The sequence below is a fragment of the Sorex fumeus genome, unplaced genomic scaffold (genome assembly GCF_029834395.1).
Source record: "Sorex fumeus unplaced genomic scaffold, SorFum_2.1 ptg000007l, whole genome shotgun sequence".
Lineage (NCBI taxonomy): Eukaryota > Metazoa > Chordata > Mammalia > Eulipotyphla > Soricidae > Sorex > Sorex fumeus.
In genome coordinates, this window is record NW_026606064.1 from 3,808,210 (window position 1) to 3,824,033 (window position 15,824).

A 15,824-nucleotide genomic window follows, 5' to 3' on the forward strand; every position below is an offset into this window, starting at 1 on the left:
TCTAGCCTGATATTCTATTCTTTAGCATAACCCAGTCATCTTCAACATTGAACCTGTTAACTCAGTTGCTATAGGGCTTGGATATAGGAAGATTCATTGAAGATATTTTATAACTTAGAATATAGACACCTGTGTGTATTTATATATATACAGATAGGCACATATATAAACTATACATGTGCACCCACAAGAATAAAATACAAAATGGTATTAAATATCGAAAGAGAATTTAATATTATACTTAACATTTTAAAGAAAAGTAAAATTTAAATAAAGATTAGCAAAATTTCTTTTATCAGGACTTATTAAATACACTACTCTCTTCTAAAGCAATTGTACTGTTTCCAGTCAGAGGTATTTCCATTTCCTTTGATTCACTGCTACCGGTGTTACTTCGTCACTAAAACTTTTACTTGACTTCTACATTTATTCATGCTCATCAGACTAAGATGATTCAACTAAGGTGATATGAGATGATCTAACAGTAAGACTAAATTCAAGATCTATTGAAAAATGTTATCATTGGGCTCTGTGGCCAAAGCTGTCTTGTGTTTCCTCTCTTTCTTCTTTGCAGGTAAAATATTCAGGGCTTAGGTTTTCACGTGTCCATGGAATTCACACCCTGGTGCAGTTGGTATGCCAATGGCACTGCCAATTAACCAGGGAAGAGCTCTTGCACATTCACCCACTCTCTTTAGAGGTGTGATTACACACACTTTAAGAAGCTGATGTCTAGCATCATGTTTCGTAGTAAGCATCCATCCAGAGGGTTGCAGATTTTTTCAAGGCCCTAGGTGGAAGAAGCAAACAAAAATCACCAGCAAGTGTGACTCAGAGAAAAGAAGGAACCCTATGCAATACCTGTCACTGTCATTGTCCTCCCATTGTTCATTGATTTGCTCCAGTGGGCCCAGTAATGTCTCCATTGTGACAGTTGTTACGGTGTTTGGCATATCGAATACATCACGGGTAGCTTGTCAGGCTTTGCTGTGCTGGTGAGATACTCTCAGTAGCTTGCCGGGCTCTCTGAGAGGGGCGGAGGAATCAAACCCGGTTCAGCCATGTTGGCTGCGTGCAAGGCAAACGCTCTACCCGCTGTGCTATCGCTCTAGCCCATGCAATACCCGATTTCTTTTTTAATGCTACTTCTACTAATGCTAGGGGGAGGTGTAGGTGTGAGATTCTGAGCTACTCCTAGCAATGTTCCTCCCGGTAGTGTGGGACTGCTGGTCAGTGTTTGGGGGCAACTACTGTCACCCCAGTCATGCTTCGTGATGCTTCTGGAACTGGAAAGGTAGTGAAGGGGTTAAGGCAAGTTCCCAGCTTGCATCTGATTCCTGTTCCATTCTGGCACCACCTGGTCCCATAACTATTGCAGGGTACAACTCTGGAGGCCTTCCCTTGAGCACTGTTCAGTTAAACTGCGTAGTTCATAGTATTTCAGGACCCAGGCAGCATTGCAGACATAGTTCCTTGCATTGAACCGTGGTGCTGGTTGACCAGAAATTGCTGGGAGGGTTCTGGGACCTCCTGAGGAACCCCTGGGGGTTGACCTATTGCCTCCAAATGAAGAAATTTCTGATTCTCTATAATATAATACTTATCCTTGCATACCACCCATTCAGCATTTATATACCTATCCTGTTTTATTATGTAAGAGATATGCTTTAGATTCTTGAGAGACAGCAATGAATTAGATAGAGGTAAGTCTTCATCACATGCAATTCCTGGTCTACTTTGGGAAACACACATTAACTAAGTTATTATCCAGTGTGTTATTTAATCTCATGTGTTTTCAAAGGCCACTCAGGAAGAGAACCAGATTCTATAAAATGGATTTTATCCTGGGGTTTCAGAAAAAGGCATCTGAGATGAGCCTTGGAGACTGAATGGAAGCTGACAAGGTGCCATTAAGAAGGTGGCAGGTAGGAAGAAACTTCTAGGCATAAAAAACGTGGTAAAGGAAGTTAAATTGCAAGAAACAGAAAATTATATAGCAACTGAAAGAAGGGCGGACATCTGGAGAGTAGACTAGGAGGGGCAGGGAGAATCTGAAAAGGAAACTCGAATCTGAGACCAGAGCATAATGGACCTGGCATAGCTGGTCCCATTCAAGGCATTTCTTCGGTATTAAAACCCAGTCAAAGACCAATATTAGACAAAGGCCATTGTCTTTCCCCCAAAAGCCCAGACTTGACTTTGTTTAGATTCTAAAAATGTGCTTCCCTCTTCTCTTTCAGTATAAACCTCCCTCTTGTCACTTTAGGTAAGCTGTTGCTTTGAGGACATGAGTGTGTGTCAGGTAAGTCAAAAGTCTTGTCAGGAATTTTCTCACCTTTCAGGTAAGAGTTGTCCCTCGCCCACTTGGAGTCCCAGCTGTCATGTCCATGAACTGCCTCTGGACGCCATCTCAGTGCATCAATGGCCTTGATCCAGAGTCCCTCAAATGAATCTCAAAGTGGATTAGCTCCCTACAGAGAGATGTCTCTGGACCCCAACCATTCCCAATTTTAGAATTCCAGAGGCACACGGATGTAGGAAAACATTGTTTTGTCCTTCCTGCATAGCCTAAGGTAGTTTATGTTTATTGGATTGCTCCCATCACAGTGCTCCCATTCCTCTGTGTTTATTTGTAACTTCTTTGTTTGTTCTCTGTTGACTTGTAAATATTGTTTTTCTTTTCTCCTTAAATCCTTTGCATAGTTTATTCAAAGCAATCAAAGTTCTTATATGGACACAAGAAGACAGTAAATGCTATGCTTCTGTGATGTGGGAGTTTATTGACTCTCAGTGATATTTTCCTCCTGGGAATCTGTTATCTCAACCTAAGCCTCAACTACCCTTACTTCCTAGCATCCCCAAAAGCAGGATCCCGACAAGGCACTGGATGGAACCAGGGCAAGTGGTAAGCTATGTGCTACCCTGGCATCTAGAGGGGCCTGGCCAAGGTGCCTAATGCTTAACTATAAGTTAAGAGCTTGGTCATGGACAAATGCTGTCATGATCCAAAAAGTAATAACTAGATTCGGACCCCGTTAGGGTTAGGAATGATTAATCTGGCCTGAGCACCGTAGCCTGAGTCTGTGGCAAGATGTTCCCAGGAGAGTTGCCCTACAAGCCTCAATATATCTCTTACTACGTTCATACAAAAAAAACTAGTATTAAGATGTTGTTTGAGTTATTGGACTGAGGAAAGGAGAAAAACACCTTAAGAGGTATTTTGCCCATGTGCAGTCAGAAAGGGCTTTGAAATACCTGTAGGTGTGTTTCCGCCCTTGAGCCTGATGGGCAGTCAGAAAGGAGTTCCTTATGTTGATTTGACTACCTCATTGGGTGCAGTATCGGCCTAGAGTGCAGGGGAGTTAGAGAGACGAGAGAGTTGGAGAGAGGAGAGAGAGCAGGGCTGCGAGATGGATTCCCCAGAGACTAACAAGGGGGACAGAGAGAGAAAGATGTAGAAAAAGAAGGCAGGAACAGGCACGTGGAGAGAGATAGCGAGCCCAGGCTGCGAGATGGAGTGTGGAGAGATGAGGAGATACAGAAAGAGACAGGAAGGAGGGGCAGTGTGTGAATAGAATGGGAGGCTAAGAGGCTGGAGTAGGTGCGTGGAGAGAATGGAATAAACGGCATCTGATCAACCAACTGGTTTGGCCCTCATTCTTCTTCCTCTGTCTGCCCCATGGCCAGGGCTGCCCCAGGTGGGGGAGCAGCCCAGGCCCACTGAACGCGCGTGGCCAGAGGGAAAGCTGCCAGGGTCTCCCCAGGTCGTCTTGATTTTTATACACATGGCCACTTTGTGGCCACATGAACTCTCATTTATAGAAAATAAATATCTAGTATCTGTCCCTGGCGTTGGCTTGAATGATGGTGGGAAAATTCGAAATAATGGTGGTAGGAAGGTATACTGGTGGTGGGATTGGTGTTGAAATATTGAATATAATCAATTAATATGAACAACCTTATGAAAATAAAATTTAAAAATTTTTTTAAAAATTAAAAAAAAAGAGTTTGCTCTGAGGACATGAGTCCAACCTGCTAGCCCATTTTCAAGGAAACCTTTTTGAGTTCTGTTACCATGTCTCTTTTAATTGACTCTCAAGTGGCCATGGTTACAGTTTTGTTTTTGATCTTCACCCAAGAGAAAGAGAACACTCTTAAACTTAGACCATTTACTGTGAAATTGACCAGCACATTGTTCTCTAAAAGACTGCAGGTGCTGTGGGGTGAGTATAGCTTTTTAGTCTCCATCAGTCTCACCAGTACTGGTCAGGCATCCCTGGGATGGGTTTAAAAGGACAAATTAGGGGCTGGAGCGATAGCACAGCGGGTAGGGTGTTTGCCTTACACGCAGCCAAAATGGCCAACACAGGTTCGATTCCCAGCACCCCATATGGTCCCCTAAGCACCGCCAGGAGCAATTCCTGAGTGCATGAGCCAGGAGTAACCCCTGAGCATCGCCGTGTGTGACCCAAAAAGCAAAAAAAAAAAAGGACAAATTACCCCTGCCTGGCTTATTGACACAATTAGGTCCTCCTAGATGCCACTAGTGTCTATGTTAGCCAACCAGGACATGATGAGTTGAAGGTCCTTCCTGCCACTTAATTTCCAAAGTGCATAGACTTCTACAGAGGATACAAAGACAAAATGCCCAGCCCTGGTTTTAAGAAGCTAGAAATGTAATTGTGTATTAAGGTATTTTCTCTATGTCCCTAGAAGACAGGACTAAAGGGTAAGAGTTAGTATTATTGCTGCTCTTGATGTGGTTCCCTGCAGAGCCTCAGATTGGGTATAAAGCCTCAGTCTGGGCATAACGATACCCTTAATATTTGTTGTTGGAGAAATGATTCACAAGTCAGTAAAGTGACTGGTGGCCAGTAGCGAAGGGAAATGAGAACCAGAGAACCATGAGTCCAGTGAGACTGTTTTTACCTGGTAATATCTCCAAATGCCTTCAACATGGGCTTTTTCACATACTGCAATCCATGCTTAGCACACAGCGATCTCACCAGAGGTGCCACCTTGTGATAATTATGGCGTGGCATTGTCGGGAACAGACTAAGGAAACAGATGGGAGATTATACTCAGACCTCAGGAGAAAGCTTAAGTATTACCCCTTTCCAACACCTTTTTTTTCCAACTAATTAAAGTCATATCAGCAATGCAGACTCAATCTGGATGTTGCATAATTTTGAAATTGTGTAGGGAAGTTTGAGAACTATTGCCAAAATACTTATCTCTTTATAGTCAGCCAATAATGTGGTAGCAAATGTTTGAAACAAGTTAAAGAAATAAATAGTAGCTTTATATACTATATATATATATATATACTATATATATTTTTTTTTATTCAGTTCAAATCAATGTATTTGTAGAGACTGGAGGTCTCTCTCTCTCTCTCTCTCTCACACACACACACAAATCACTTCACATCACATCACACCCTCACATCTCTTTTTTTGCTCCCCTATCACCAGTACACATACATTTTACTCCTGCACCATGAGTAGGTGACTATTAAAATAAAGTTCTGGTCACTTATGGGAAAAGAATAGGATAGAAATGAGAGGTGAGGAAAAAATGGTCTTTTATCCAATGTTTGAACTAATCAGTCACATGGCCTTCTTGAGTTTAGCATTCCTCCTATAAAACATAAGTAATGATTCTTTCTCATTTTAATAAGATTTTAAAGAACTAACATGAAAGAAAGGATGAGAAAATCCCACAAATTTACAAGCATAAATTCTTTCTCTGAAAATCACAGGTATGGCTTTGACAAACAGGATGTGTAAAATCTTTCCCATAAATATGCTGGAAAGAAAAACTCTCCAAATATCACTAATTTATTTCTTTAGGTCATATCCATCTAACTAATCCATGCTACTACCATATCATCTAACTGACCTATAGTAACCTAACTGCTTATTCTAACCGAATAATCTAAATGGTAAGTAGAATAATTTTTCTTGGGTTTGCCCAACAAACAAAATGCAAAGAAAGCAAGCCCCACCCAAATTTCTAAATTCCTAGGAATCTGGAAATTGAGTCAGTACTACTATGATTCCACTCTTCTTACAATCATTTACCTTTCTTCATTCTATTCTTCCTCACCATTAATGCTAATAGAACAATAACTGTTATTAGAGAATTGTGGTTCATTTCTTGCCCCTGAGACCCTCAGCTTAGGACTCTTGAGCGTCCATGGGAGGAGATTATTAACATTTGATAGTGGTCACCCCCATCATCCTTATCATCATTGTTACTATCACTCACTGGTGCTCGATTTGGAAATTCAGGTGCCCAGAGAACCAGTCATTGAAAAAGGACTGATCAACATTACAGGTGGCCAAGACCTAAAAAAATAAAGTTTAGATTAGATATTAATGACCCCAAACAGAGTATTTACTCTTTTATCTACTCAATCATTTATCAAATATTGATCAAGTACCTCTTTTGTATAGAAACAGAGGGATTAAAAAATATACAGCCCGGGGTTCAAAGAATTTATTTTAAAACTGTTTTAAACAGATAATTCAACATTTTACTAAAAAGAATACACAAGTCATGGGATGGGGGGGATAGGGGGTGGGAGGGATGCTGGGACCCGTGGTGGTGGAGGATGGGCACTGGTGGAGGGATGGGTACTTGATCATTGTATAACTGAAACCCAAGCACAAACATTTGTAAGTCTATAACTGTACCTCATGGTGTTTCATTAATAATTAAAAAAAATAAAGAATACACAAGGAAGTCACTGTCACGGTCATTGTCCTCTCATTGTTCATTGATTTGCTCTAGCGGGCCCAAATCTCCATTGTGACAATTGTTACTGTGTTTGGCATATCGAACACATCATGGGTAGCTTGCCAGGCTTTGCCGTGCGGGCGAGATACTCTCAGTAGCTTGTCGGGTTCTCCGAGAGGGGCAGAGGAATTGAACTTGGGACACAAGAAGTAGGTATTAAAAAATATGATGGCCAGGGTGGGAGTAATTCCTCCTTAATCTATAATTCTAAAAGTTTCCAATTTTCTTCGACGACTCCTGTGAAGGTCAAAATCAGGGCTTAACAAATCTTTTTCTGTAAGTGCTGAAAGTATTTCGCCCACACGGCAAAGCCTGACAAGCTACCCGTGATGTATTTGATATGCCAAACACAGTAACAACAAGTCTCACGATGGAGACCTTACTGGGCCAGTTCGAGCAAATCGATGAACAACAGGAGGACAGTGCTACAGTGCCAGATTGCAAATGTTTTCTTTGCCATAACCACTCATTATGCTATTATAGGAGAGAAGATGTCGTAAAGCTGTATTTGGTTGTTGAACTATGATTTAATGAGTTTGACTTTAATTAAATTGAAGTCAAACTGTTTAGGTTTAAAACTTACTTCTACCCTTGTTAGTTGTACAACTTTAGCAAGTTATCCACTTTCTTCATGTCTCAATTTTATCACTCGTAATCCTATCACTTGCCTGTAGTGACATGAAAAGTACTGGTCAATGCCTGCTCCTGGCCAGCTTTTGGTGAGTATTCACTATTATTAGTCTTTGAAGTAACCAGACTTGAAATCGTTACAACAGGAGGCTTCCAGAAACTTCATTGTTACCTGTGTGCTAAGCCAGTCTCGGTTCTCCTCATAGCTCATTTTCATTGGTATATGGCTCATCTGGGTCACATAGGCAATCCAGGGACTTTCAAGAAACCTTTTGGAGAACAAAATTTGAAAGTTACAATTCATTGGGATGCTGTTTCCAGCCAATGAGCTACCCTAACTGCACGGGGCACCTAGCTGAGCACTGAAGGAAAGAAATGTCAGGAACTCATATTCCAATAAAATGGGGACATCTATTTTTCTCTTCGGAGTCCTTGTTTGTCTAAAAACAAAACTGCAAACTTTTAGTCACATGACTGGTCTTGCTGCCTCTGACAAGGGAGCAATGCCCCCAAAGTTTGCTGTCATTGGTGCAAGGATCAAATTATCCCTAGAGAATTTAAGCTCTTATACAAAATGATTGACAGCATGACTGACTGTTATTGACTATTGATTGGGGTAAGCTTCTGGTTTGGCATTGACCGTTACTCGATCTATAACCTTTGGCAAGTTATTTAATCTCTCTGAATTCATCCACTTCTCTAGAAGAAAAATAATAATGATACCTATACCATTTACATTACAACATTAATTACAGGATTACATTAAAATAAAGGAATACATGGAGAACCTTTAATCAAATAATTGCTGCGTAGTAGCGTCACTATGTAGCTTTAATTGTGTAGGATTTTTCATAACAAATGCAGAAGAATGAGGGGAAAATAAATATGAACACTGAGGGATATTCAATAGGTAGTCCTTTTGGTTTTTAGGAAAAACATTAGTGATAAAACAACAAAAAATTTTCATTTTCCATTAAAGTTAGAAAAGATAATAAAATCTGAGTAAATTATAATTTTTAAAGGATGTGAGGATCAAATAGATTTCTGCAATGAAGAATTGAGCAAGTACTATAAAGGAGTAGATAGGACAATTTTATTTTAACCAAGGAGCTCTATTTATTCAACTACTTCAATTCTTTTCTTTTCTTTCTTTTTTTGGGGGGAGAAATGTCTTAGTTGTAGATAAAACTAGCCTAGACAATAAAGATAATAGGATCATACAGGTTACAAGAATAAAAGAATATGTTTGCTTACTTGACAAAGTATATGAGCAAAATGGTTCCAAAGATTCCATAAAAAGGGCCAAATGTGATGAGATAACGAATATAAAAACTGCTAACCCAAGCAATGTCCTGCAGAGAGAAATGCTTGACAATCAATTGCTCAGAATACAAATTCATCTCCCCATAGTTATACACTAAGTATTATATCCAGTTTTTGAAGGAGGTAGGTTCAATAAGGTGCTGAGTACATTCATATCTTTTTTTTAATCACGTGTTTTTTTTAAATCTGCTATATCTTGAAAGCCTGAGCCAAGTTACTCACCACCCAATATCTTCGGAGGTACATCACTTGCATGGACTGAAGGTTGAAATATACAGGCATAAGGAGAGGGAGTCCAACTGAAAGAGACAAGAGACACGCAAGAAATGAGCAGGAAGTCATGTGAATGCAAGTCAACAGGAGTCTTTTCTCAACACAGCCCTGCAAGGTGACCTTTGTGCAGGGACAAGAGATGGCTTCTCTCCTCACATCCTGGAGTCCTCTGAACCTATCAGCTGTCTGAGAGTGAACAGGCAAATTGGTACAAGGTCCCTTAAGAGCACTAGGGAAACTTTGGAGATTTGAGTCATTCTTGAGAGAGACCTGGAAGGATTTCTACTGTGAGCTTTCAATGTCAAGGTCCATGAGCTCATCCAACCTTTTCCAAACTTTAGTCACAACATAGGGAGGTGGCAGTGATAAAGGGGGTGTTCTTGTTTTTCTAGCCAGAAAGTTTTAAAACTGTATTTACTTCACAATCAGTGAGTACATTCAGAACACAAATGAGTCCTTTTTTATTTATTTTTTTTGTTTTTTGTTTTTGAACCATACCTGATGATGCTCAGGTATTGGTCCTGGTGATACAGGCAGGAATTACTCCTGAAAGTGCTTAAAGAACTATCTGGGATGCCCAGGATTAAACCTGTTTCAACTATATGCAAGGAATTCTTTTTGTTTTTTAATTTTGTTTTTAATTAAATCTTTGTTATTGAAATAACACTGGTTTATAAATTATATGAATTTTGGTTGTTATACGTTCTAACTCAACATCTGTTTATACTACAACACGCTAGTGGTCTATCTTTTACCAAGAAATTGATCCCTTTTCTCGAATTTGTTCACCTCCATTCCTCTCTGATAACCACTATTTTGTTCTAGATTCTGGGTTTTGACAAACTCTCTGCTTGAACAAACTTTGTCTGGTCATCTGAGACCACTTCTTGACTAGACTTTGCTGCTAATCCAACTTGCAAACTTCAAACTAAGATGATTAGAACCTAGGATGATCCAAAGCATTTTAAGTCCCTACCTGAGTACATTGAGAAAAGAGTTTACTGTGTATTCAAGCCAATATCTCATTATAAGTCTTTAACTTTCCCCAGAGCATTTGTGATAGAAAACTTAGATTGATTAAGCACTTTGGCTGGTAAAATCTCTGTACACCAAGATATCTCTCCTAGGACCAAGTTATGTCATTCTGAAAGACTTGGACATCATTTTTGGAGATGTAATTATCAAGAAGAGGGCCTGTCTTCTAATGCCCATGGAACAGAGGAACCTAATATCCATAAGGCCCAGTAATTGGATACAGATAGTCTAATCACAATTCTCCCTATTTTCCTGGTCTCTCTTGGCTTTCCCTTTCGCATGCCTCACTATTTAAAATATCTCCACTTTTTGTTTCAGCAGGGCTGGAGTGATAGCACAGAGGTAGGGTGTTCGCCTTGCGCACAGCCGGCCCAGCCAAGCTGGATTTGATTCCTCCGTCCCTCTCAGACAGCGTAGCAAGCTACCGAGAGTATTCAATATGCCAAACACAGTAACAAGAAGTCTCACAATGGAGACGTTACTGGGTCCGCTCGAGCAAATCGATGAACAACAGGACAGTGTTTGTTTGTTTCAGCAGAGTTAAACCCAGTTTTCTTTGGGAATTCTCCTCCATTGCATGAGTCTGAGTCAAATTTTTCTTTCCATCTTTACCAAATATCCAGTTGTTGTTTGTTTCTCTTTGAACATTTGAGTAAGACTTATTTATTTGTATCTGAAATGCTAATTTTGTATCTGAACAGAAAGGAAATAATACAACATCCCCCAAAGGCAGTGTTATTGTTATTGAAATAGGTGGGCTTTCTGCAGTGACACCACACTATTCACTCATGTATCATTAATAAGTTTAAGACCAATTGCATCAACACAATCAAGGGGAGGAGAGTGTAAAAAGAGGCATCAATTGGTTTTTTTGTTTGTTTGCTTGTTTTGTTTTGCTTTTTGGGTCAAACCCAGTGGTTACTTCTGGCTCTGCACTCAGGAATTATTCCTGGTGGTGTTCAAGGGGACCATATGGCATGCTGGGAATCGAACCTGGGTCAGCCACGTGCAAGGTAAACGCACTACCCACTGTGCTATCGCTCCAGCCCCTCAATTGTTTTTCTTAATGAAGAAACATCTAGTTCATCTTGGGATCAGCTGCCTTTTAAAATGGAGCTCCAATAACTTTAATAAAAGGTATTCTGTCTAATATTTCCAGGATGGGGATCTATCTGCAAGAAATCTTGGTTGACACCTTATTTTTCACCTTCCTTGGTGTCTCCTCTGTTCAGTACCCAGAATCATTGAAATGCCTCTTAAAAATCCCATTTTCTTTTTTGAATTTTACACACTCCCCTACACCAAGAGTCTAAAAGAAGACTTGCTACTTCCATCTGAAGTCATGATAAGACACAGATTGTCACTGTGAAATTATTCCAGTGACATCATTGTTGGTTATCAAAAAGTGGCTGAAAAGAACTAGGACCCCAAGGACACTCACCCAGGTAGAAGTACAGGTGCTGCTTTTCATAGTTGATGTATTTAATTTTCTTCTTGCCGTACTAAATAAAGAGTAAGACTTGAATAAGAAATACTACTTGTGGTGAGTACATTCAAGGTCATCTCTGTGTATGTGTATGTCTGTGTATGAGGTGTGATGTGTGTCTAGAATCTCTATGGGAATGCCATTTGATTAGAATTCACTGTCAAAACAGATATTTTCAGAAGAAGCAAAAGTAGGAAGATATACTGTGACCTCCTTTGGGTTTTAATTAAATGTGGACAATTATTACATGAATGATTTAGTTCAATGGTCACTAGGAGTTTTGATGAGCTACTAATTAAATGGCCATGTGGTAAATATTATAGACATAGCTCCTTCTGGCCATCTTTTCTCCTTTTCTGGCCATTTTTTCTCCTTTTCTCCTTTCTGTTCTCATCATGGATCTCAAGCTGTGATTTGCTCTTTCTAAATTATAATAAATATTGCGAACATATCCTTAGCCTGTGATTTGTTGTATTAATGATTTAATTCATGGAGTGACTAAATAAAAATTCAGATGCAGTCGATATTTTTTTCTGTATCCTCTTAGTTACAATCCTATTAGCAGTATTTGATTTACTCTTTCAATTCTTTTGAATCCTTCTCTTCTACAGAGAAATCTTTGGACAGTAGGATTGCTTTATTTCTTCTATTATTGTTATAAATAAAAAGATATATAACAGCAAAAAGTAATAATAGATATTTGCAATAACTCTTAAACTTTCAGATTTTTAAGTATTAATAAATATGGAAAGGAGAGTAAGTGGAAGGTGCTTGGCAGTTGAGGGACCAATTTTGAGTACTCTGAGTACTCAATTTTGAGTGTTTTGAGTATTCTCCCAGAGAGCACTCTAAGTCTTTAAAAACATGTGTACAGAATCTGCAACATCAAAGATTTAATTAAGTTTTTGTTAAAAGGAAGAAATGTTTGAAAAAAGTGGTAGAAAAATTGGCAGTAAATTAGGACAAATCATGTTTATTTTATTTTTCAAAATTTTTTTGGGTTTTGGGCCTCACACAGTAGTACTTACGTTCTACTTCTGACTGTGCTGGGAGTATCTCTTTGTGTGGATCAGGGGTCAAATGTTGCTTAGCTACATGCAATACACGTGCTTTAACTCCTATATTTTCTTTCCAGCTCAAGAATCTTTACTCTTGAGCAGAAAGATAGTGCATTGGGTAGGGTATTTTCTTTGTACGCCACTGAACAGGGTTTGATCCCCAGCACCACACATGCCTCCCCAAGCACTGCCAGGAGTGATTCTTGAGCCAGGAGTAATCCCTGATAAACTCTGATAATGGCCCCAGAGCAAAACAAAACAAACAAAACAAAACAATCTTTACTCTTGCAGGAAATGTACAGTGGTGAAGGGATGGGTGTTGGAACATTGTATGACTGAAACCCAATCATGAACAACTTTGTAACTGTGCATCTCACTGTGATTCAATTAAAAAATAAATACATTTAAAAAACCTTTACTCTTAATAAATTTGGCGGTTAATTTTCCTGATGAGGTTTAAAAGAATCAATGAGAGGAATTCGAGACTTTTCTCCTTCTTCTGTTTGAGCTCTTATCAAGTAGGATCTCTAAGTGCCTTAGAAAGATTTGGGCTGTGCTTCATTTAGACATGAACTACGATGAGCAAGAACTAAAAATATCAGCACTCACTTCTCACTGAGCTAGAGTTACTTGAGATAACTAGATATTTAAATGTCTGTGATCTAGAGCTTAATGAGTAAGCTGGCCTCTCTTTGCACAGTGACTGTCTCCAAATTCTTATTAAACGCCGAGAGTCAAAGCCAACCTTAGTCATACAAATTTCCCTATCTGATTGGGCAGCCTCAGAGATAGTGACAAGTACTAGGCAGGAAACCACCAATCAGTAGAATTGTGCAGGCAGGGAAACATGGGTTGTCTTATTTCCTAGCATGGGATTTTAGACTAAATGGCCTTGTAAGGTTGTAAATTCACGCACTCCACATCTTCTAATTCTTACAACGTCAGAGTCAGTTATTTCAATTATGTGTTCTGAAAGGGGAGGCACTCTGGATTTTTGAAGCTGAAATCTCTAGTTTGATCTTTCTAAATCAGGGCAGCTGGTCTTTCCAAGAATCCCTTCCAGGTGGCCAGGACTTCTTTTTTAATTTTTTTTTATTTTTTAATGAATCACCGTGAGGTACAGTTATAGACTTACAAACTTTTGTGCTTACATTTAAGTCATACAATGATCGAGTACCCATCCTTCCACCAGTGCCCATCTCCACCACCAATGTTCCCAGTATCCCTCCACAAGCCCCCCCCCCCCCCCCCCCCCCCGCCAGTACGTTGCCCTCTGCCTCTGAGACAGACACATTGCCTTTAATCTCTCCTTTAGAGTGTTGTGGTTTGCAATGCAGGTATTGAGTGGCCATCATGTTCTGTGTACAGTCTATTTTCAGCACGCATCTCCCGAGTGGCCCTCCAAGCATCCTTTACTTGGTGGTTCCTTCTCTATCTGAGCTGCCTTTTTCCCCAGCATGTGAGGTTGGCTTCCAAGCCATGGAGCAATCCTCCTGGTCTTTATCTCTACTATCCTTGGGTGTTAGTCTTCCTCTGTTACTTTATGTTCCACAAATGAGTGCAGTACTTCTGTGTCTGTCCCTCTCTTTCTGACTCATTTCATGATACTCTCCATGTTGGTGCCCAGGACTTCTAAACATACCTTCACAGGTTGCAATTCTCCAAGTAGAAAAAGTGGACCCACATCAATATCTGGGTCTTTGGGGTAGACATTTGGCTTTACATGATGTTGAAAATGTCGGAAATTCCACCAGTTTGTGGATAGACCCTGAGGAGAAGAGAGGCTCATGAGGTCAAAGGTCAAAATAAAATAGTTGAACTTCTCAAACTTACCCCTGCTGTCAGGTCACAAAACAATTCCTTGATTGGGGGATCACAAAGCTTATGAAACAAATCATTTTCTGATTTAGGAACACAGATTTGGGCAGAAGCAATGGGCAATGAAAAACCACAACTGTTGAAATTTTTTTACTCTTCTGAGTTTTGATTCTTATTAAAAAGTATCTGATGGTAGGTGGGGCAGAGAATATTTTTCCTAAAAAACAAAACCTCAAGATTTTAGTTCTTGGGGGAATAAATAAGTTTCCAATATCAATGAGTATTTTATGGATCTGATATGCTGTCATAGGGTAAACTGTATTTTATCATCAGACTTCAATGATCTCATAGAAAAATAATGAGAATAAAATATTTTAGTTATTAAAAATATGGAGTTGCATGTATATCAAAACACATATATTTTAGCATACACATACACAGAAAGAGACACAGACACACATGGGAATACTATTCAGCTACTAAAAATGATGAAATCCTACCGTTTGTTAATTTGTCTCAAGAATGAAACTAGAGAGTACTATGCTTAGTGAAATAAGTGTGATGGAGAAAGACACACATCCTGGAATCCCCTCATTTGTAGAAGATAAAGGTACAAAGCAAATGAACAAGAACCAGACACACAGAACAGAGGGTAAGGTGCCTGTCTTGCATGTAGCTGAACCGGGTTAAATCCATAGCACTGCACATGATTTCCTCCACAGAGCACTACCATAGAGCCGGTAGTAAGCACTACATAGTGTGGTCCTAAACCTCAAACAAATCTTAAACAAATAACAAAACAAACCTATGCTCAGACTTCTAGGCCACAAAAAATGAAAGAGTGAAGAGTGTTTATAGAAAGGAAGAGAGAAATGAGTACGAGTAACTCAGGTAAAAGATATCAATTGCATGTGATGAACAGAAATGACCATATGGCAGTCAGGTACATATAGGTGATGGTTTGTATAGCTATACACCTATATAATGTTATGTGTTTGTTACTTCAATTAAAATAATTTTAGGACAGTCTGTCACACACACTGTCCTGTTGTTCATTGATTTGCTCAAGTGGGTCCAGTAATGCCTCCATTTTTGAGACTTGTTGTTACTGTGTTTGGCATATTGAGTACGTCACAGGTAGCTTGCCAGGCTTTGCCTTGAGGGCGCAATACCCTCAGTAGCTTGCTGTGATCTCTGAGAGGGGCAGAGGTATCGAACCCAGCTTGGCCAGGCTGGCTGCGTGCAAGGCAAATGCCCTACCACTGTGCTACCGCTCCAGCTCAAAATTATAAATGAATTTATACTATAAAAATTTCAGTTATTGCCAAGCTTGAATAATTTTTATTAGCCTTTAGTGGTTTTTAATATTTCTGAATAAAAATGAAGATTTTCAATGAATC

At 39.5% G+C, this 15,824-nt stretch overlaps 1 protein-coding gene across 1 annotated transcript in view; it reads right to left on the bottom strand.

Moving 5' to 3' along the window:
• Positions 1-738: 738 nt before the first annotated feature.
• LOC130041898 (fatty acid desaturase 2-like protein FADS2B) overlaps positions 739-15,824 on the bottom strand; it is a 39,740-nt gene continuing 24,654 nt past the window's right edge. Inside the window, exons 5-12 of the mRNA XM_056134181.1 lie at positions 14,249-14,374; positions 11,504-11,564; positions 8,977-9,053; positions 8,686-8,783; positions 7,604-7,700; positions 6,271-6,350; positions 4,930-5,055; positions 739-790 (exon numbers count right to left, since the gene is read on the bottom strand). Coding sequence (XP_055990156.1) covers positions 739-790; positions 4,930-5,055; positions 6,271-6,350; positions 7,604-7,700; positions 8,686-8,783; positions 8,977-9,053; positions 11,504-11,564; positions 14,249-14,374 — 717 coding nt within the window. The remainder of the gene's footprint in view (positions 791-4,929; positions 5,056-6,270; positions 6,351-7,603; positions 7,701-8,685; positions 8,784-8,976; positions 9,054-11,503; positions 11,565-14,248; positions 14,375-15,824) is intronic.